General features: G+C 52.4%; 1 protein-coding gene across 43 annotated transcripts in view; it reads left to right on the forward strand.

Moving 5' to 3' along the window:
* The window catches only part of FARS2 (phenylalanyl-tRNA synthetase 2, mitochondrial), a 408,395-nt gene that overhangs the window by 229,403 nt on the left and 158,287 nt on the right, over positions 1 to 20,705 (forward strand). For all 43 annotated transcript variants that reach the window (XR_014809481.1, XM_084967260.1, XM_084967258.1 and 40 more), the window contains one exon: positions 14,622 to 14,773. Coding sequence is in view for 42 of the 43 variants with exons in the window: in XM_084967260.1 (XP_084823386.1) it covers positions 14,622 to 14,773 (152 nt within the window). In the remaining variant the exon portion in view is untranslated. The remainder of the gene's footprint in view (positions 1 to 14,621; positions 14,774 to 20,705) is intronic.

Consider the following 20,705-nt stretch of genomic DNA (forward strand, 5'->3'; position numbering starts at 1 on the left):
CTCCGTCTGTAACCTGGGAGGCCGGTAGTACTCACTCCTTCGGTCGTTTTTGCAGATGAAACATCCGAATGTACGAGACTTCCTCTGCTCGTCAGTGCGCGGCAAAAGGTGGAGAATATATTTGAGGTCGACAGAGCCACTGAATCGGGTCTCAGTGTGGGCAGAAGCCACAGGGAAGAGCGATGCGTGTGTGTGGCCAGTGTCCACACACACAGAGTCCACACAGTGTCCACACACAGTAGGGTGTCCTTCTTCAGTATGGAAGGCTGGAGCAGTGGTGCCCGATGCCCTGTGCGCGTGGGGCCCCCGGGATGGTTCTGAGAAGAGACTCGTGTCTGGTGGTAGCCAGGAGGCTCCAGTACCAGCCAGACAGAGTGGCTGTAACTGCAGGTGTCTACGTAGCATAGAATTATACACTGATTACGTAATTAGTAGTTATGGGTCGGGTACACGCCCCTCAGGAAGGGGGGTCCTGGCCCGGGCTGTCCCCTCTGCAGGTGTCACCCTGCCCAAGGACGATGGACAGGCTGGGGGTGCCAGTATTCACTCAGTTCCACCCTGCCTCTGAGAAGATATTCCCAGCGGGTAATCTGCCAGTAGGGGTTGGGGCACCAGGGGGGCTAATAGTCCAGCCCCATGCCTTTTTTATCCCAACTCTGACTGTGTAATAACTATCCCATCAGATTTCCCAGTAGTCAGCGGAAGTTCTGCTTTGTACACTGTACCCACCCGATCAGCACTCTGGTTATTTAAAAGGAAAAGGAAAGATTTTGTTTCTTGTTTGCACATAGCCCAGAATGTCTTAGGAGGATTTCTAAACCTTTCTATTTTTCTAAATGTTAAGCTCCTTTTTAAGAGCGTCTGTGTCTCAATTCATTTAGAATATTTTAATAGCTACCTTCATACTGTAAGCAGAGAGTAAAATTCCCGGGAAATTTGAATTAGCCGTGAGTCATCAGTAAATTTAAAAATTTCTTTGGGGGGTCACTAAGTTATCCAAATCAAGCACATATAAAAAAATACAGATCTAAGAGAAGACCTACAAACGTAACCTCACCCTTTTGCAGTGAACCCAGGCCTCCACTTGGCGAGGCTTTGGTAGTGGATGTGCGTTAACACCCGAGATGCAGAAACTCGCCCAGTCATCTTGCTAACAAAACTATAAATTACTTCCTTGGGGAAAATAACATCAGACCTAAATGAGGTTTCACTATCTAAACGTCACACGAAGAGCACAGTAGGTCTTAAAACCGGAGGACGTCAACCCGGGAACGGTGTGCTCCTAAACTAAGTGGCCAGTTCCTTGCCTTGAAGGCTTGATCATGACGGAAGTCTTAGGCCACCTCTGCAGGCGACATCAAGCCTTCTGAGCAGCCCCTCTGTTGGTTGCCACGGGGAAGCCCACAGGGGGCTGGAGCACTGCTCCCCAGGACTGTGGTGAGGGCCCCAGAAACGCAAGATGTGACCCCACTCTTCTCATGACAGTCGACCCCTCACCACGTCCCCCGGGACGTCCTATTGTATTTCACATTCAACACGCTGATCGCATTTCATCTATTTCTTAGCATGTGAAACTTTCAGGCGCCTCAGCTGTCGTCTCCGAGGTTTTGGTGGCAGCACATCTTGGCTGCAGCCACTGTTCTAGCCCTGAGACCACCCACCCACCCACCCTCTTCTGCCCTCTCCCAGACTCAGGTTCCAGCAGCTCCTGAGCTTCCCAGCTGCTGCTAACTGCTCCATGGTTCTCCAGTGCTGGGTTTTCTACCTCATTCCTTAGACTATAACCTCACCAACATTTGAATGAATATGGAGTTCCCTTTGTGGCGCAGTGGTTAACAAATCCGACTAGGAACCATGAGGTTGCAGGTTTGATCCATGGCCTTGCTCAGTGGGTTACGGATCCGGCGTTGCCGTGAGCTGTGGTGTAGGTCGCAGACACAACTTGGATCTGGTGTTGCTGTGGCTCTGGTGTAGGCTGGTGGATACAGCTCCGATTAGACCCCTAGTCTGGGAGCCTCCATATGCCAAGGGAGCGGCCCTAGAAAAGGCAAAAAGGCAAAAAGCCAAAAAAAAAAAAAGAGGAATGAATGTAACCCACACTTAGCATCCCTACCAGCTGGTAAATTTCCTGGGAAAAAGAATAGTTTATTCCTCTTCGTATCTCTTGCGTGCCTGTCATGTTTCTTTGCACACAACTTGCAGTATTTTTTGAATGAATGAATGAGGAAAGAAAGAACAGCGGCCAAAAGTGGGTTGCCTGGTGCCAGGTGTTTGGTCCATACCTTCAGGGGACGTCCACATTTTTACGTCCCGTCCCAAGCCTGGCTAAAATGTGCCAGTTTTGCATCGAGTGTCTCTAATCTGTCCCAGACCTGCCTCGCCTATCACTTGTAACTTTTCAAACCGGTGGGGAGACCTCACAGTGGGCAGGTCACCCATCTGCCAGCCCGGAGATGCCCTCCCCTCCACGTGGCCCCTTCCTGTTTGTTGGATTGTCTGGTGCTTTAGGGCCGAGAGGGTGTTTGCCCGTCACCGGGGGGGGGGGTCCCCACAGGTCACCCACCCACGATCGATAGCCAACAGCGACATCTGCATGCAATGTTGCCTGAACTGCACCTGCCGCACCAGCCCCCACCTCTGCTGGAAGAGGCCCAGACGGAGGACGTGGCGCTGCTCAGGCCTCAGGAGGGTGGGGCTGGCAGCTCTGAGGGCAGGCCTGACACCCTTCTCTCCTCTTCCTCAGCCCCCAGACCCCATCTAGCTTCCCTCGTCCCTGCTCCCATCTCTGCTGTCTGCCTCTGTCCTTGTCACACACACGGCCGAGAAAGGACCGGCTACTCAGCATCTCCCAAGCTCCCGTCAGGTCTGACACGTTAGTGGCACACAAGGTGGAGAGAATCCCGCCCAGCCACGGATCAGCTCAGCTCAAGTTCAAGAGCATACAGCTCACCCCTCCGCCCTTCCTTTGGGGGGCGCCCTACTCCAGCACGTGTGCAGGACCTGCCCCTCCCCCCCGCCCCCCCGCCCCTCCCACACAGGGAGCCCAGCCACAGACTTGTCCTAATCCAGGGATCAGCTGGCCCAGGTGGGAGAAGAGACGACCAGAAACACAGCCCTCCCCTGGGGGCAGGGGGGGACCCATTCTTCCCTTTCCCCCACGCCCAAGAGCCTCCCTGTCCAAAAAATAAACGGATAAATACCAGAAATGCAGGACCTTGGAAAACTGCCAAGAGAAAGTCCCCTCCCCTCTGGTTTGTCAAATTCTGATTCTTCACACTTTCCGTGGGAGCAAAGCCAGTCTCGATGTCACCTGTCAGGTGAGGGTGCATGGAGGCTCGCGCACCATTCAAATCCTCCCGTTATTTGGGGAGGAAGTTACTGGGGGAAAACAAAGTCATAGGGAAATGTTCGCTTCGGTTTCATTCAGGCCCAGGCGAAACTCCTCAGGAGCAGAGGCCCTGGGGCGGGGGCAGGACACGGGGAGGCCCCTGTGCTGAGGGGAGCGGGTTTCTGACCTGGGGCTCTTTATCCACCAGTTCCTGGCGCCCTGGGGTAGCAGGTGGCTGGACCTGCAGGGGCTCCTCCCAGGCTAAGGCCTGCGGAGCGTCCGGCCCCTCGTGGCAGGCAGCCCCCAGGGCAGGCAGCCGCCAGGGTGTGCCCTCTGCCGCCACAGGCCCCGAAGCTCCGCCTGCTGGTGCTCTTCCCACGTCTTTTCCACACTCGGGTCTCTCTCAGAACCACCGAGGTTTGCTTGGTTCTGTTGTGTGTTTGGTGGGAGGGATCTGAGGTCTGGCCTCGTCTTCCTCACAGGGACGGGGTCCTTTAGTCGTGGGTGCCGTCCTTGGGGACCCTTCTTAGAGAAGCGGGGGGCGGTGGCACCTTGAGGGCTCCCCGAGCAAGCAGAGGGTCTGTGCTCGGAGCAGCCTGCCCCCGCCCCCATCCCTCACCCTCAGCCCTTTGTTCACGTCTTGCCTTGGTTTCTGTGATGAGTTGGGTGTTCTGGCTCTCATTTCTGCAGTTCGTGTGACTCTCAGGGGACATCAGGGATGGCGCCCAGGGGGCCAGGGATGGCGGCCAGAGACAGAGCTGGAGACAGAGACCGCGCCGCTGTCTTTGGTTTTAAATACAGAGAATTTAAAGAAATGTTAGGTTTGGGGGAGGTAACTAAGAAGTCAGAAGGTGAGCATGAAGGTTTCACGGCTGCAGCACCTGCGGGAACAAGCAGCCCTGCCGGTGTCCAGGCTGATGGGACAAAGGAGAAGTGGGAATGAATGAGACTTGAAAGCCTGCTGTCGGGGGGGGGGTCCCCCAAGCTGAGACCTGAGCCGGAGGAGGGACAGGCGTCTCTGAGCCCAGAGGAAGGGCTGGGACCCACATCTCCGAGGGGGGGCACCCGCTGCCGCGCTAGGGGCTCGGGGGCAGAGGTGGAGGGGATGGTGCTGCAGGTGTGGCTCCAGCTGGCGGTCCTGGAAGCAGCAGCAGGATCGCTGGGGGCCGGCCGCCCCTTTTCCCTCCTCCTCCTGCTGCCTCCCTCCGGGAGCCCCTGGCAGCCCAGGAATCCGGCTTGTGGAGCCCCCCACACTGCGCAGCGTTGGGTTGGGAGCTTGGAGGCAGGAGCTTAGGAAGTGGCCCACGAGCTCAGCCCAGAGGAACCCCGAGGTCTCCCTGTCGCTGCTGCCTTGGGCATCCGGGCCGGCTCCCTCCTCCCCAGCTCCACACTTGACCCCTCAGCTCTCAGAACAAAAGTCTGCAGAGGCCCTCAGCACGTCCGCGTTCCCCGTGTGTCATCCCTTCAGCCCCTCTGCCTGGAAGGACCTGCCCCTTCATCCCGGATGTTGGTACCTAAGGGGGAGATGCCTTCTCAGCGCCACCCTCCACTGCGCGTTCCTTAGACCCCCCCATTACACCCTCACAGCCCCCAGCTAGGGCCCCCTGCCCTGTTCTCTTCCATCAGTGGTGCCCCGGTGGCCTCCTCCCTCTTCTCCAGCTTCCCTGGTGGCACAGCCGCCTCACTGAGGCAGGTGAAACCGGCCATTGCGGTTCTGATTCACTTCCTTGAGTGCGCGCTGGTGCCAGACCCTGTGCTTAACAGAAAGAGGAGAGAGTGTGGCTGTGCCCCTGAGACACTTTCAGCAGGTAACACAGGGCCTGTGAACTCTTCCCAGTTACAAGCCACGTGGTCGGTGCCGCCGTGGGAAGAGCTGTGGCTCAGCAAGTTTTGGCCACATCAAACCAGAAACATAGAGCAAGCACTCAGGCAGTTGCTGCGCGTACAGCGACCCGTGGGGGCTGCCGCAGGAGTCCTGTTCTGCCAGTGGGGGAACGGCCCAGGTCACCAGAGCTGGGTTGTCTCCTGTGAGCCACTGCCCCCCCACCCACCCCCTAGGCTTCTTTAGAAGATGAAAGGGGTCCGCATGCCTGGTGCGGGGGCGGTGGGGGGCGCTGACTCAGGGAATTACCATTATTAGGTTGTTCATCTGATGAACTTGTTTTTTCAAGTTTACAAAATAAAAAGAAAGGAGTAATTATCCAGATGTTACCTTCCGTGATGTTTTGTAATCTATGAGGGCTTTTGATATGTATTATCCCATTTAATTGTCATAGTAGTTGGTGCGGTGGGGATGTGCCCCCTGGCGTACAGAGGCGTCTGCTGAGGCGGAGGCTCCTGCCAGACGAGGAGGTGGGGTCTTCTCCGTGTTCGGGGCCCTTTGCTGGGGCAGGTGTCGCCCATGACGGGGAATGAGAGGTTTGGGGCCACATGCACCTGTGCTCCCGCCCCTCCTCTGCAGTCCCTCCAGGGGGTCCCGCGAGAAAAGGCCTGAAGTTGATCTTGACCCCGTTATGAACAAGCCCCTGGAAATCCGGTGTCTTAAGGTCCCCGGGTTAATTTTTGTTTTGCTCGTTTTCCTCTGAGCACGTGCAGCCAGCAAACCAGCTCTGCGTGAACTCGGGCCAATCCAAATTCCCGGACCTCACAGCACATACAGCCTCTGTGAGAACGGGGACTTGCGGAAATGGGGGAGGTTGGGGCGGCAAGGGAGGCACAAAATGGAAAAGACAGTGAGCAGGTCAACGGAGCTCAAAGCTTGTGCCATTTTTGGGTTAAATTTGGGGTCAGGGGTTAACAGATCTAGTTTCTCATGTATTTTTCAATCGGGGCCTCCACTCACTTACCTGAGGCATCTGGAAGGGAGCATCTGTCTCCCAGTAAACATGACTAACTGGGAAAACTGTATGTGACCTCACTTTAAATACAGCGATTGTATGAGGCTGGGAAGATACAGACAAATTTAGCGGATGGTTTAAATGACTGTGCAAAGCTTCAGCAAGTATTTTACCTCCAAAAGGAGAAACTAGAACACGAGAGTAATGCTGGTTCTGAAAGAGCTCCCTTTTTTAACCTGAAAAAAATGAATTTTAATTAATTTTTGCTTTTTAGGGCTGCACCTGTAGCATATGAAATTTCCCAGGCCAGGGGTCCTATCGGAGCTGCACCTGCTGGCCTGCACTGCAGCCACAGCAATGCCCGATCCGAGCCGTGTCTGCAACCTACACCACAACTTGCGGCAACCCCGGCTCCTTAACCCACTGATGGAGGCCAGGGATTGAACCCGTGTCCTCATGGATATGAGTCAAGTTTATAACCCACTGAGCCACAGCGGAACTCCAAAAAAAATGAATTTAGAAATGAAGTCTCTGATCGGTTCTGAAGGTGAGATAATGAGACTAAACAGAAGATAGACGTTTTCCATCCGAGACCCTTCTGTCTTCCCTGCTATATTCATTCGCTTGTTGTTTTCATAACAGCTTTACTGAGGTTTAATCTACCTGCTGTGCAAGTCACCCTCCAAATTGTGGGATTCGGTGGACGCCGTACCTTCACGGAGAGGTGCAGCCATCTCTAGGATCAGTTGTAGGACATTTTCATTGCCCCTAAGATATGTTCTTGGGTGGTTAAGCGTCTGTGTGACCCTCAGCCGGTCCCCTAGGCAGGGATCTGGGCTGCAGACCCCACCTCCCCGCAATTATCTAATCAGAGACGCAGAGAAATTTTACTTGAACAAAGACTTCTGAAGCTTACCTTTTCTGTTGTTTCTTAAGTTAAAAACTGTTATAGGAGTTCCCGTTGTGACTCAGTGGAAGCGAATCTGACCAGCATCTGTGAGGGCGCAGGTTCGATCCCTGGCCTTGCTCAGTAGGTTAAGGATCTGGCGTTGCCATGAGCTGTGATGTAGGTCGCAGACATGGCTCAGATCTGGCGTTGCTGTGGCTGTGGTGTAGGCCGGTGGCTACAGCTCCGATTCAACCCCTAGCCTGGGAACCTCCATATGCCGAGGGTGCGGCCCTAAAACAAACAAACACAAAACCAAAAATCACCGTTACATTCAGGCAGGACCCTGAATCCTTGCTCTGGGTCCCTCACGCCCTGCAAGCGTGTGGGGCCCTGTGCAGTGACGGAGTCCTGCCCCAAGCCCTGCACCCCTGTCTAACTAGCGCAGGAGAAGCCCTTCTTGTTTCTCTCATGCGTGGCTGCACATGATTTGTTTTAAAGAAAGGATGCTGGAGCCTGAAAGCAAATGCGGGAGCTGCTGTCACAAAGCTGCGACATTCTCTTTCTGCGCTTAAGGAGTTCGGTAGGTGCGTGGGGGCCACGGTGGAGAAACACGGAGAGTGAGTTCAGCACAAGTTGCCAGAGTCGTTCCTCCCCGTGATTTCCTCATGGAAATTCTTGGTGTTCTGGGCACGTTCACATGGAACTGAAATTCTGTCAAAGGATAAGCACAAATGGGAGAACCTTCAGGAACGCTCAGCCCTTGGTAGGTCTCCCGTGGTTTCCTGGTGGAGGAGCAGAACAAAAGTTTCCTGAGCAGAAGCTGGGCCTCCCTCTGACCAGCACAGCCTGCTCCTGGCACTCGGTGACATGAGCAAGAATCAAAACAAAATGTTGGAACAAAGCGAGAAAATCTATAAACATCAGGGCAGCATGGACTCATGCGTTCAGAACAACCTGAGTTTGTCGAGTGCCAAACCTGCCAGCCAAATTCAATACGCAGTTGTTTTTTTAATTGCAAAATGAGTAGATGGAACTAAAGGACTTCATTTGACTGTGAAGCAAAGCAATTGATAGTACATCCTGTTTTTATAGGTAAACCTCCCCCTTTTTTTTTCTTTTTAGGGCCGCACCTGCAGCATATGGAGGTTCCCAGGGTAGGGGTCGAATCGGAGCTGTAGCTGCCAGCCTACACCACAGCCACAGCAACGCAGGATCCGAGCCACGTCTGCCACCTACACCACAGCTCAGGGCAATGCTGGATCCCTAACCCACTGAGCGAGGCCAGGGATTGAACCCACGACCTCATGGTTCCTAGTCAGATTTGTTTCTGCCGCGCCACGATGGGAACTCCGGTAAAACCCATTTTTAAGTTCATCTAGGTAAGAACACAGTCACATAGACAGCAAACAGACTGAAGGGCTTCTAAGTCCAGAGAACCAATTGAGAAGCTAAAGGAGTCATTTGACAAGGAAATGTCACGGAGGCCCTCCAGGGACAAGCGTTAGATGTGGTCTCGCTTACACGGCGACAACTTCTGGAAACAGTGCTGGAGGCTGAGCTGTTTCCTGCGAGCCCTTTGCTATAAACGGGAGGCCTTGCAGCGTAGGGTTGAGAGCCTGGCCCAGCCCTTGATCTGGGCTCTGCCGCTCGGTGGCTCTTTGACCTTGAGCACATCAGCACATCAGATCCGTGGACACGGTGGGGACGGTAGGAGCAGCCATCCCACAGGAGCGCACTGTGTGTTGATGAGGGGATTGAACCCACGCGTGGCAGCTGGCAGGAACGTCATCACAGAAGAACCAAGCTCAGGTGTGTGACCTTGAAAGCAAAGCAGAGCCCTGAGTGGCCGAAGAGGCAAACTTCACCTGAATCTGGCCATGGCTAAAAGCTGAGTGGAAGCCGCCTCGAGAATTCCAGAACTCTGTGGAGAGCTTGACAGGAAAGGGGACTCTCTCGTTAGAATGGCCGTCAAGAACGTTGGAGTGCCCTTCGTGGCTGAGCAGAAATGAATCCGACTGGGAACCATGAGGTTGTGGGTTTGATCCCTGGCCTCGCTCAGTGGGTTAAGGATCTGGTGTTGCTGTGGCTGTGGTGTAGGCCTGCAGCTACAACTCTGATTCCACCCCTAGTCTGGGAACTTGCATGTGCCGGGGGTTCAGCCCTAAAAAGCAACAAGAAAAGCTTTTAACCCCCCCCCAAAATATCATAGTAGCTTTGCCCAAAGGGGAGAAGACGAGCCATCTTGTTCACGACTGACTAGTGCAGAACCTGCCGTTGTCCCTCCTCAGCCACCTTGGAAAAGCGAGCAGCGTTTCGGTGAAGACGGAGGCTTTGACGTAGGAACAGACGTCCTTGGAGGCAGAGAATGGTACACCTGGTCGTTACTGGCTGATGGTGTAGGGTTACCTTCCTTGCGAATGTTCGGGAAGAATGCTCACTTTCTCATGGAGCCGGGAGAAGGGTGCCTCTGAGGGTTCCGGCCCTGGAAGGTCCGGGGAGATGGGTGTGTTTTAAATCCTGGGACGGGTGGGCCCGGAGCGGGGCCCGGCTAAGGTGGGAGCGTATTGTTGACCCCAAGTCTCACGGTGTAGACAGGCCCTCCCACCCAGCCGCTCGGGCGGCCGGGCCTCGGACGGGTGTCCGCACTGCGTCCGCGGAAGGGCCGGAGTCAGAGCTTTGACTCATGACGACTGGGGAGGGCCGTGTGCAGTTCCTCCCCGCCAGCCTCACTGCCCTTCGCTCGCCCGGACGCCGTCTCCCTTTTGTACGGGAGGAGGCTGGGAGAGGGGTTTCCTCAGTGGAAACAAGGCCAAAGTCAGGGCCTGGCCTGCAAAGCGAAGCCACCTTTATATAGGACAGCCATTCCTCTGTTGACTGTCGGGGGGCAGCTCCCCGTGGCCCTTCCTGCGCCCAGTGGGTGGGCATTGGCACGAGAGGGGCCTCAGCACATCCATTCTCCCCCAGTCCTGGGTCTCAAGTCCGAGGTCCAGGCACCAGCACGGCTGGTCCCTCCAAGGGCGGGCACGGAGGGTGTGTGACCCCCCCCCACACACATTGGCAGCCCCTGGCATCCTTGGTCCTGCAGACCTGTCCCCCCGTCTCCAGCTTCTTCCCATATGGTGTTCCCCCCACCTTTCGTGAGGATGCCAGTTATAGTGGATGCACCAGGGTGGCCTTGTTTTGAGTGTCTCTGTGAAGGCTTTTCCTGCAAGTGAGGTTACGTTCTAAGGTCTTGGAGGCTCAGACCACAGTGTATCTTCTTGGGGAGTCTCAACTCAGTCTCTACCGGTGGCTGATGGCAGCCCTGCCGCTGGGGAGCCGGTCTAGAGCGCAGCTGAGAGGCTTCCTGCCCCTTGGCCCCCAGGGGCGATGAGGAGGTGAAGAGACGCCCTGTGCAGCTCCTCGCAGGCCTCCCTAGCCCTCCAGGAGGATCCCGAGCGCGAGGCGGCCCAGCCGTGGCCTGTGTGGCTGATGTGGCTTCGGGCGAGGCTGCAGGCACCATCATGCAGCTGGTGAGAGGGGCCCACGCGCCCGCCTCACTCAAGCTCCTCAATGCCTGCTCTCCCCCTGGACACACCAAATTCTTTTGTCAACTGGCTGCTGTCATTTTGTTTCTGTCCGTGGATCACAGGTTCGGTTCCCCGGAAAGCAGAGTCTGAGATGGAGGTTAGAGTTCTGGAAGCTTTTTACCATGTGCCACAGGTGGACACCTGCAGAGAGGGGAGGGAGGAAGCAGGACTGGACAGAGGGAGAGCTGGGGCTGTGATGTGTTTACGACAGAGGCCTTGGCCCCCCAGGGGCAGTTCTGAAATGAGAGTGGCCTTTCTGAGTTGTCCTAGGCAGCAGTAAGGCCTTCTCAGTCCAGCCCATAGAAAGCAAATTTTAAAATTTATGAAAATATGACTGCATTATAAGTAGGTACCGTAAGACAATGGTGCCTCCACGTATGGTTTTTATTATCATAAAATATACACTTTCTTTATATGCGAACTAGGCGTCCACATGCATGTTTATGATTATGTGTTGGTAAAGAAGGATTTGTGGGTGTTTTTTTTTTTTACCTTTTCTAGGGCCGCTCTGGCGGCATATGGAAGTTCCCAGGCTAGGGGTCTAATTGGAGCTGTAGCCGCTGGCCTACACCACAGCCACAGCAACGCAGGTTCCGAGCCACGTCTGCAACCTACACCACAGCTCACAGCAACGCCGGGTCCTTAACCCACTGAGTGAGGCCAGGGGTCGAACCCTCAACCTCATGGTTCCTAGTCGGATTTGTTAACCACTGAGCCACGTGGGAACTCCCAGATTTGGGTGTTTTTAAACTCCCTTCATACCATAATCTCAATTGTCTGTGCTTGAACTCACAACACAGTTTTGGAGCTGGGTCACAGAAAGGAGGGCCCTTATTCTGACTCTTTTGACTTTTGCGGGGTTTGGGCATCCTCGTTCTATGGAAGAATCCACTTTTGTGAAACGGTGTACTTTTCTAGAAGAAGGATTTGAATTTCGTCGTTTTCTCAGAGGGTCCTGTGTCCCTCTCCCCACCCCCCCAAAATTAAGAACCATCACGTAAGGGAGTTTAGAGCCCTGCTCGTGCTGCTTTGTGAGCTACTCTTTTCTGTCTCCAAAAACACAGCAGCAACGAGAGACGAGAATCTAAAAAGAGAACCCATGGAAAAGGCAGAACCCATGCTTTCCCTTCTGCTGCCTCAAAAGATAATTTTTCTGTAGACAAGGGACAAACCCCAACACAGAACAGGGGGCGGGACTGAAGGTGCCGTGGGCTCTGGGTTCGTACGTGACGGGGTGAGGGGGACAGTGACAACCTCTGCTGGGTGTCAGGATGTGCTGCCAGGCAGGCTCTCTGCTTGAAAATGGGGACCCCGCACTCGAGAAGGGAGGTAGCCGTCACACCACACTTGCTGGCTTATCGGGAGCTCTGAGCCTGGAAACAGACTTGGCCTTTTTATCAGGAACTGAGAGAAGGGTTTTGCCACTGCGGTGGCGTCATCAGCCGTGTCACCATATAGGAACCCACCTGCCACTGCCAACCAGATCTGGGCTGGGACACAGGTGGAGGACCCGCACCGCCCTCTGACCAAAGAGAGGGGACGGTGAGGGAACATTGCGGGCAGATGCAGACCCCGGCCTCGTGAAGACCTCCCGCCTCACCTGTCCGCCGGCCAGAGCCACATGGAGTCTGGGTTCGCTGGAGATTAAAGTAAAATCAAAGGGCGTTCCTCAAAAAAAAAAAAAGGAAAAAAAAAAAGGAAAAAAAAAAAAGCCTGATGTCCTCAAAGAGAATCACTGAAGGAATAAGAGCCATAAAAACAGGAAGAACAGGAAATTCTGAATAAGGGGCAAAAATGGGCAGAAGTGAAGTGTAAGTATTTATAGGAAAAAAAAAACGAGAAATATCAGAAACGAGTAATAGATTCGCTGGAGTGAAGATGAAATAATCAGAGGAGACGAGATTGCATTGAAAGGAGAATCAGTGAATAAGAAGCTGCTGGTGAGGAATTCACCCAGAACAGAGCACAGACACAGCTGTGAAAAGCCCAACCTGGGCCACCTGGGAGCAGCAGGGGCGGGACCTGGAAGCCCCACGGTGTGGAGGACGGCGCGTCCCCAAGAGAGCGAGAGGAGCAGACGAGTCGCGGCTGCAATCTTCCAGCTTGGATGAAGAGACACAGAGACAAGTGCACGCTGAGGCCTGAGCAGAGTCAGGTTAGATAAAGGCCTCACCAGAACCGCCAGGGCAGAGCTGACACCTCCCCACCGCCAGGAAGGCAGGAGCAGCCCCCAGGGCCAGCAGGCTCGTCACCGTCCCTGATGGGGACAGAAAATGGTGCGAACGGAGAGCCGACGTGGTGGTGACCTCACCGTTTTGTGCCTCGCCAGATGACTTTCCCGCGGGGTGGTTCAGCCACGTACAGTCTGAGAGTTTGCCTCCCACCTGCTTGCACTGAAAAAAGGATCGAGAGATCCTTACCTGCAGAGCAGAGGTGCGAGGGAAGGCGGGCCGCCTGGGGCCGAGAGCGGCCGAAGGTTTCCGCCTACTTGCAAGTTCACAAGACACCTGCCGCCGCCCCTGGAAACCTGTTCCCATTATCAGTGCGGTCGTCTGGGTGTTTCTCCATGGCTTTAAAGACTGCATTTACTGTAATATTTACCGTGTGTCTTTTAGCGTCTTGGGGGCTCATTCTGGCTGAGCGCCTTACACCTCGACTGTTGAGCTTGAGTTCCTGACACCAGGGCTCAGCTGGGCGCCTCCCCCATGCCTGTCACCGCAGAGGTGACTCCAGGCTGTTTCCCGGAGGTCTCTTGTCTAATCTCCCTAAATGTCCACGTTCCTTAAGTGGCAGAAGGGTACCTGCAAGAGGAAGAGCCCTGTGTGACCGCCCCACCCTCCCCGTCTCACACGGGCACCCCAGCCCCAGGGCTATTTCGACAGCATCTTGACTTGAGGGAAACAGGATATTTTTGAGAAGCTGTGGTATTTTAGCACCTGGATGGTCGCTTTATTGTGTTCCCTTGAAGTGTGTGTTCTGAACTGATACATTTCTTTGACAACTTTATTGATATTTCAAGTTGAATAATCATTTATGTTTGAGTCTTTGGTTCTTCAGAGGTTTTGCCATTTAAAAAGTTTTATACTTTTTCTACTCGGTGATTCACCAGGGGGTTTATAGTGCTATCAGGCTCAGTGTAAATCAATTTATAAACCTGTTCTTCTAACAGATTTATGGCTTTCGCAGACAGTCCCTTCGCTGTATAGATTACATAGTTCTACAGTGAATCAGTTCAGGAAACATTTTGTGTTGTTACAGTAACTTATAGACTTATGTAACGTCACAACGATCTCTACATATGCATGTGTATATAATATGTAAATATGACTTTTGATGTACATGGTAAGCCATGTAACAAATGTGGTAATTTCTAAAATTGTCTGATTTGAAATAGGTGTCCCATGTAATGAACTAGATAGTGAGCCCTAGTAAATTGGAAAAAATCAGATAAAGTGAGGGAGTGGCTGTATTTGTGTTTATCACATCCGTGGAGGCATGCTTTGGAGAATAGCTTCCTAAATAATTAATAATTAGATGTACTTCCTTAGTGATGAGAAATGCTAACGAATAATGACATTACTAATTGAAATACCAATTTGGACAAGCCTTTAGTTATTTCTCCATTAAAATGGCTTCCTGAAAGGATCACCAGAAGTTAATAGAGTGCTTCTTAATTAAATGTGAACTTTTCTCCTAGTAGTCAAGTGGAAAAAACTGAAATGTGGTCTCTTCAAAGTGCTTGATACCAAATTGAACACTAATGACAATAGCAATATGATATGTGTTACTCATAAACGTGCTAAGACACTCCAGTAGTCACCCTGGAATTTGCTAAGGTTGAGTATCGGCTTTTAAGTTCATCTTGTTCCTGCAAATCCCAGTGCTGAAGCAATGCCCTGGCAGCATTTCCCAGCTCTAGCCCGAATGCACCTTCCCGTGAAAGTCGTAAACCTTGTCCTCCAGCGAGCACGTCACTCTCTCCTCTTTTGTTTTGTTAGCCTCTCAGCAAATATCCCGCCGTCACCAACGACATCTCGTTCTGGTTACCTCGAGAGAACTACACAGAGAACGACTTCTATGACTTGGTGCGAACAGTGGGAGGAGACCTGGTGGAGAAGGTGGATCTCATAGACACGTTTGAACATCCAAAGTAAGTCAAAAAGTTCACCTCTCGGGTTTTGTCCTTCTTTGTCTCCACGTGGCAAGTGGCAGGTAGACGGATAGAATAAAATTTTGCTGCAACTCTGTGCCTGAGAGATAAATGTTTAGATTTAGAGTGAGCATCTAGCGTTTAGAAAACTTTTATATCAGTACTTCCTGAAAAGCTTTCTAAAATGTGTTTTTAATCGTTGGTGCCTTCGTAAAGAAAGTATGAAACAGAAGTGTTTTAAAGTTCTTGGAGCTTTTCCGTATTGTTTTGGGAAGTGATTTCTCACATTCCAGGTACCAAGGAAATGAGGCAGAAAGAGCCATTTGGGGAAATAATGCGTTTCGTTAGTCTCTCTGTGAATATTTATTAAGTGCTTACCACAGGCCAAGACCTGTATTAATTCCTAGGAACTAAAGCTGTTCCAGACAGACTTGATTCTGCTTCTCTGAGGGTTTATTTTACAGTCTGGTGGGAGAGGCAGATGTTAAATAAACAGTCACACAGATCTGGCGTTCCCATCGTGGCTAGCAGTAACGAACCCGACGAGGATCCATGAGGTTGCAGGTTCGATCCCTGGCCTCTCTCAGTGGGTTAAGGATCCAGTGTTGTTGTGAGCTGTGGTGTAGGTGGCAGACACGGCTCGGATCTGGTGCTGCTGTGGCTGTGGTGTAGACTGGCAGCTGTAGCTCCAAATCAACCCCTTAGCTGGGGAACTTCCACAGGCCATGGGTGTGGCCTTAAAATGCAAGACAAAGAAAAACCCCAAAAAACCAAAAACAGCAATGACACAGATCTGTAGTGAGTATTATGGGGAGGAATAATCAGAGCACTGGTTTCAGATGGGGTGTCAGGGAAAACATCTTTGAGAAAGGGACAGAGATGAGAGGTCCGAGGGGCAGGAAGGACAGGGGAAGGACCTTTCTGGATGCACACGTGACCCTGTATGGAACGTGGCGGGCGTGGGTCCAGGGGCCGGCAGAGAACATGGCAGCTGGGGGAACCGAGGCAGTGGGTACCAAGCAGTGACTGCTGGGTAGAGACGTGGATGTGGACCTGGTGTTGCTGTGGCCTCGGAGACTTGAAATTGTGCCCTCATTATAGCCAGAACAGGAGCCCATCTGGCCACCTGACCATCTAGTAGGAGTTTGCTCAAGGACCTGTGGAAACAATGGTTCCTGAGCTCTTGTGCGTTTGAAACTGCTCGTCTATGTATACTTTAAATTTAAATCTGTTTATACTTTAAATGACAGCTTGGTTGCGTAGGAAATCCTTGGTGCACCCATTTTTTCAGTAAGGATATCATAAGCGTTGCTCAGTTGTCTTCTCAGGTTTAACTTGAGAAATCTGAGACCAGGCTTGACCTTTTTCTTTGTCTTCCTGGAAGGTGGAATAAGTGTATCAGAGTCCCTCTCGGGGCCGACCTGTCCTCTCGGGTGTGTGTGTTATGGCCCCTCCCTAATCAGGTTTGGCTCTGCCTGGATCTTAAGGAAGTTTTCTTGAATCATGTCTGTAAGGACTTCTCTGCCTGCTGTTTTCCCCTGATGTTTTACTGTTTATTTTTATTTTTTGCTTCTTTTTTTTGTCTTTTGTGGGGCCACACCCATGGCATATGCAGGTTCCCAGGCTAGGGGTCAAATCAGAGCTGCAGCTTCGGGCCTACACCACAGCCACAGCAACATAGGATTTAAGCCGTGTCTGTGACCTACACTTCAGTTCACAGCAACGCCAGATCCTTTAATCCCCTGGGCCAGGCCAGGGATGAAACCCGTGTCCTCGTGGATACTAGTTGAGTTTGTTTCCCGCTGAACCACAGCAGGAACTCTGTCCCCCTAATGTTTTAAAACTCCGCCCCTACTTGGTTTCGGATGCTTTTCCCGTTGTTACCCCCTCTGCCCTCCTGTCTGTTGTGGTCTCTTCTTGTCTGATTCCATTTGCACCTTCAGTTACTTTGTTTCTCACCCCTTTTCTGAGTTCTTCAAGCTCATATTTCACTTTTCCCTGTTTTCTTCCTGTCTCTTCCTGGAGCTGTTTCTGCTTTGTGTTTTTCCTTTGCTAGAGAAATTGTGTCAGTTGGTTTTTAAAATTCACTGCAAAATATCTGACCAGAAATTTCACAGGCTCCAATGGCACCGTTTTCCTATGACTTCCCTGTTGGCCACTTTTCCTGCCATTTTCCATATTTTTTTCCCTATATCTTAGGCGATGCATCCGCAGTGTGCATGTGACTCCTTTTCGTCATGCCTATTTGCATGCATTGGACCTTCTGAGCCAGCCAGGTCTTTGCCCATGGTTGAGGGCCAGGATTGGAGCTGGCGTGGGGGGAGGGGCTCAGGCTGTCATTTAGGCTAGTTGTTTTCACAACTACAAGGCTTTTATTTCCCCCACCGCCAAAAACCGGTCTTTCTTTAAATATGGCTCCCCGCCCACCTCTGCACCTGTTACACTCAGATTTACCTGTGTTTACTCCACTTCGGACGTTGTTGACGATGCAGCCCTTGCACTTCAAACTAGAGCCTTGGGCTCCGAGGCGTGCGACTTAGGCTGGCGTTTTTTGAGATCTGCCACTCTGTTCTTCTCTTCACTTCCTCCCATGTGGCTTCTACTTGATTTCAGCTGCTTTGGCAGATTTTTAATACGTTTTGGAGCTTGAAGGTGTTATCTGTCTGCTAACTTTACAGAAAATAGACTATACAGGGTAGCTGGGGGCCCTGGCACAGTGCAGTACCTGCCCCGTGTGTGCACCCATCTTAATAAGGGGCTGAGATTGCAGTAAGGTTCCTGTGGCGGAGATTGCTAGTTGTCTCTCAATGGCTAACCCTCTGCTGTAAAAATAACATAACTGATTTTTCCCTAAGCAACTTATAAGCCAACTAAAGGTCTATACCTCTGAGCTTCCTCTGCAGCAAGGAGTATCCGTGTGGCCGAGGTTAGCCAGTGATTTATAAATAGGAAGTTTTTAGTGGCATTTCCAGAAGTTCCTTAAAAACTGGCTTGAGGTTGTCCTTTTTCCTTTCTGCTGCCCAGATGTGGACATAACGGCGGGTCCCATGGCAGCCATTCTGGACCATGTTTGACCTTGGCAATGGATGATGTATGGAGGGAGCAAGAGCACGGAAGCTGCCTGGGTCTCTGACACTGGGGCATCGATTCAGTCCTAGACTTTTATGTGAGAGAGATGTGTCTTGTTTAGGCCACTATTTTTCAGATTATTGTTACTAACAACCAGAGGCAGCCCTTCCTCTTAGAGCCCCGAGGAAAAGGATATGCTTGAGGAAGGGAAATACATTATTTAGTAATGGACTCTCAGGAAATATCTCGCGCAGCGCATGGCAGACTTTGCTGTTGAGAGCCAGACCGTAAATCTGTTTGATTTTGTGACCCATGCCATCTCTGTCACATCTATTCGACTCCAGCATTTCAAGAGCATCCATAGACAAAGCAAAACTGAGTGATCGTGGCTGTGTTGCAATAAAGCCTTAACGCAGAAATAGGTGGTGGCCTGGATTTCTCCCTCCGTGTGCCGACCCTGACACGGGCTCATGTCATTTGTTAAGAGACATTCACTCGCAGATTCTGAAGTCCTCCTCTGGAGCACCCTGTGTCCTGTTCCCCCGTTAAGAATCCCTGACTCAGGTGGTGGAATGTGAACCCCCTCCCCTGCCCTCGTCCACGCATTCCTGACCTCACGATTTCTTTTACTCCCTAAGCACCTGAGTGGGATGTTGCCAGATAGTGCTGGAGAACCCCAGCTCTTTCTTTGCCTGACATCAAAACCTGTGGGAACTACGAGGACAGAGTGAATGGCGAAGGCTACCCTCTGAAATAAACAAGTAGTTGAACAAACTGGGTGCTATTTTCTGAAGAAGAACAGACCCCAAGGTGTCTCAGGGAGATGTGACCTGCTGAGCAGGAGGCAGATCTCATGGTGGTAGACAAGGGGGTGATATTTTTCTTGATGACAAATAACAGCATGAGTCCTGAAGGAGAATGGTGTCCCAGTTAGAAGATGGCATTTTGTTCCAGAACCTTCTCCCAGGGTTAACCTTTGTCACTTAAAGTGCAGAAGAGTTCTTGTCATCCCAGATTTCAGGTAACAAAGGATAAGGCAGTGAGCACCCCTGGGGAGGAGAGCTGGGGTGGCAGAATGAGCTCTGACACCTGTGCGACATTGAGCCACACGCAGGTACCAAATAAGGAGGAGACCGTGGAGAAGAATGACGAGCATCCACGCCAGGACCTGCCCTCCGTTGTGCAGCGCGTGTAGGGACACACTGATGAGGTTGGCGTCCGCATCCCTGCAGCTTCGGAAATTGTGGCGTGGGGTCTCTGTTCTCCTACAGAGCCGTTGCGCAGACGGTATCTCAGAGGAGGCGAAGGAGCAGAGCTCCTCCATTTGGCCGGTTGTCCTTGAACTGGGAGATGGACGGTGATGCGGCGGTGGACTTGAAGAGGACAGATGTGGTTTGAGTGCAAGGCAGAACTCTCTGAAAGCTAGAAGTAGGGAATTTAAGAGAAGTATTTGGTTTAAAGAGGACAGCTGGGGCGGTGAGGGGTGTCCCTGGCGTCTGCACAGGGGCTGGCTGGTGAGGTCCCCGCCCCCGTCCTGCTGGGGGACTTGGATCCTGTTGCTGGGGCTGCTGCTTGCTGTGCCCCGTCCTGGTCATGAGAGGCGTGTGCCTGGTGCTGGTGATTCAGAGGGAAAGGGCCATTGGTCCCGGGAGAGTGACCAGGGAGACAGGCTGGCAGGCTCTGTGTGTCTGTCGTCCTTCTGACACCTGTGTGTGACCCGGGCCTGTCCTGATTCTGATTTGTGTGAGGAAGCGCTCTTTAGTGGAAACCTCCAGTTTCTGTAAAAACAGCTCTGGAGAGTTCCCGTTGTGGCTCAGGAGGTTAAGAACCCAACAGGTATCCATGAGCATGTAGGTTTGACCCCTGACCTCGCTCAGTGGGTTAAGGATCTGGCGTTGCTGTGGCTGTGGCGTAGGCCAGCAGCTATAGCTCCAATTCAGCCCCTAGCCTGGGAGCTTCCATATGCCGCAGGTGTGGCCCTAAAAAGACAAAAGGCAAAACAAAACAGCTCTGGGTTGTCCATTGGCGGAGTTGCTGGCCAGCAGGGCTATGTGGTCAACACGCCTGCTCTCTGGGCGCTACGTCGGGAAGATGCCCTGAGCAGTGGCAGGTGGGCTGAGACGTGCAAATCACTCCCTGGTCTCGCTTCTTTAGATGGAGCCGCGTAAGTGCAGTCATCTGAGCTTCACGACGGGCCAGCAATGGAAAGCCAACTAGAGCTAATCATGGGAGAGGCCCTCAGAGGTCATGTCGCCTTGAAACTGATGACATGCTGAACTGAGGAGGTGGCTCTAGAACTCTCCTGGCTTCCTGCCCTCCCTTCGTTCTTGTTGCAAGGGAGGTGGCATGAGTGTAAGGACCTCTCTTGTGGTTCAGACCGCCCACGACACAGCTCTAAGGAAACTATTTTTAGCCTGATATTTCTTTTTCCCTCTCCTCCTGCCTTCTCAAAGCCTTCTTTTTAAAGCAGCCCAGGAGAGGTGCGTTTTAGCGCCATCCGCCATCGCGGAGCAGCCCCACTGGCCACCAGTGTGAGACACATTAAAACGCAATGAGTTTGGTCCCCAAACTCGCAGTTCCTCCCCCTCCCCCGGCACATCACCACTTGCAAGAAGGATCCTTCGGGATCACCTGCAGGCTGACCTGGTGAGCGGGAAGGGAGGGAGGCAAGGCAGGGCCAGAGGCCAGTGGCTCCGTGACCTGTGTCCTCCGCCACCTGCTGCATCATCGTCACCGCACACCTGGTGGAGATTAACCAGGAAGCCACGCTTTGCTTTTTAACTTGCATTTAGCAGTTTTCCAGGGGTTCTTTAGCTGTGGCTCCACTGGGCATCCTGTTGACCTTTCCATAGCATGGAGATTC

This window comes from Sus scrofa, chromosome 7 (genome assembly GCF_054392235.1).
Source record: "Sus scrofa isolate SSC_HxYL_T2T_F1_AM1 chromosome 7, Sscrofa_HxYL_maternal_Yorkshire_Landrace_v2.0, whole genome shotgun sequence".
NCBI classification, from domain to species: Eukaryota; Metazoa; Chordata; class Mammalia; order Artiodactyla; family Suidae; genus Sus; species Sus scrofa.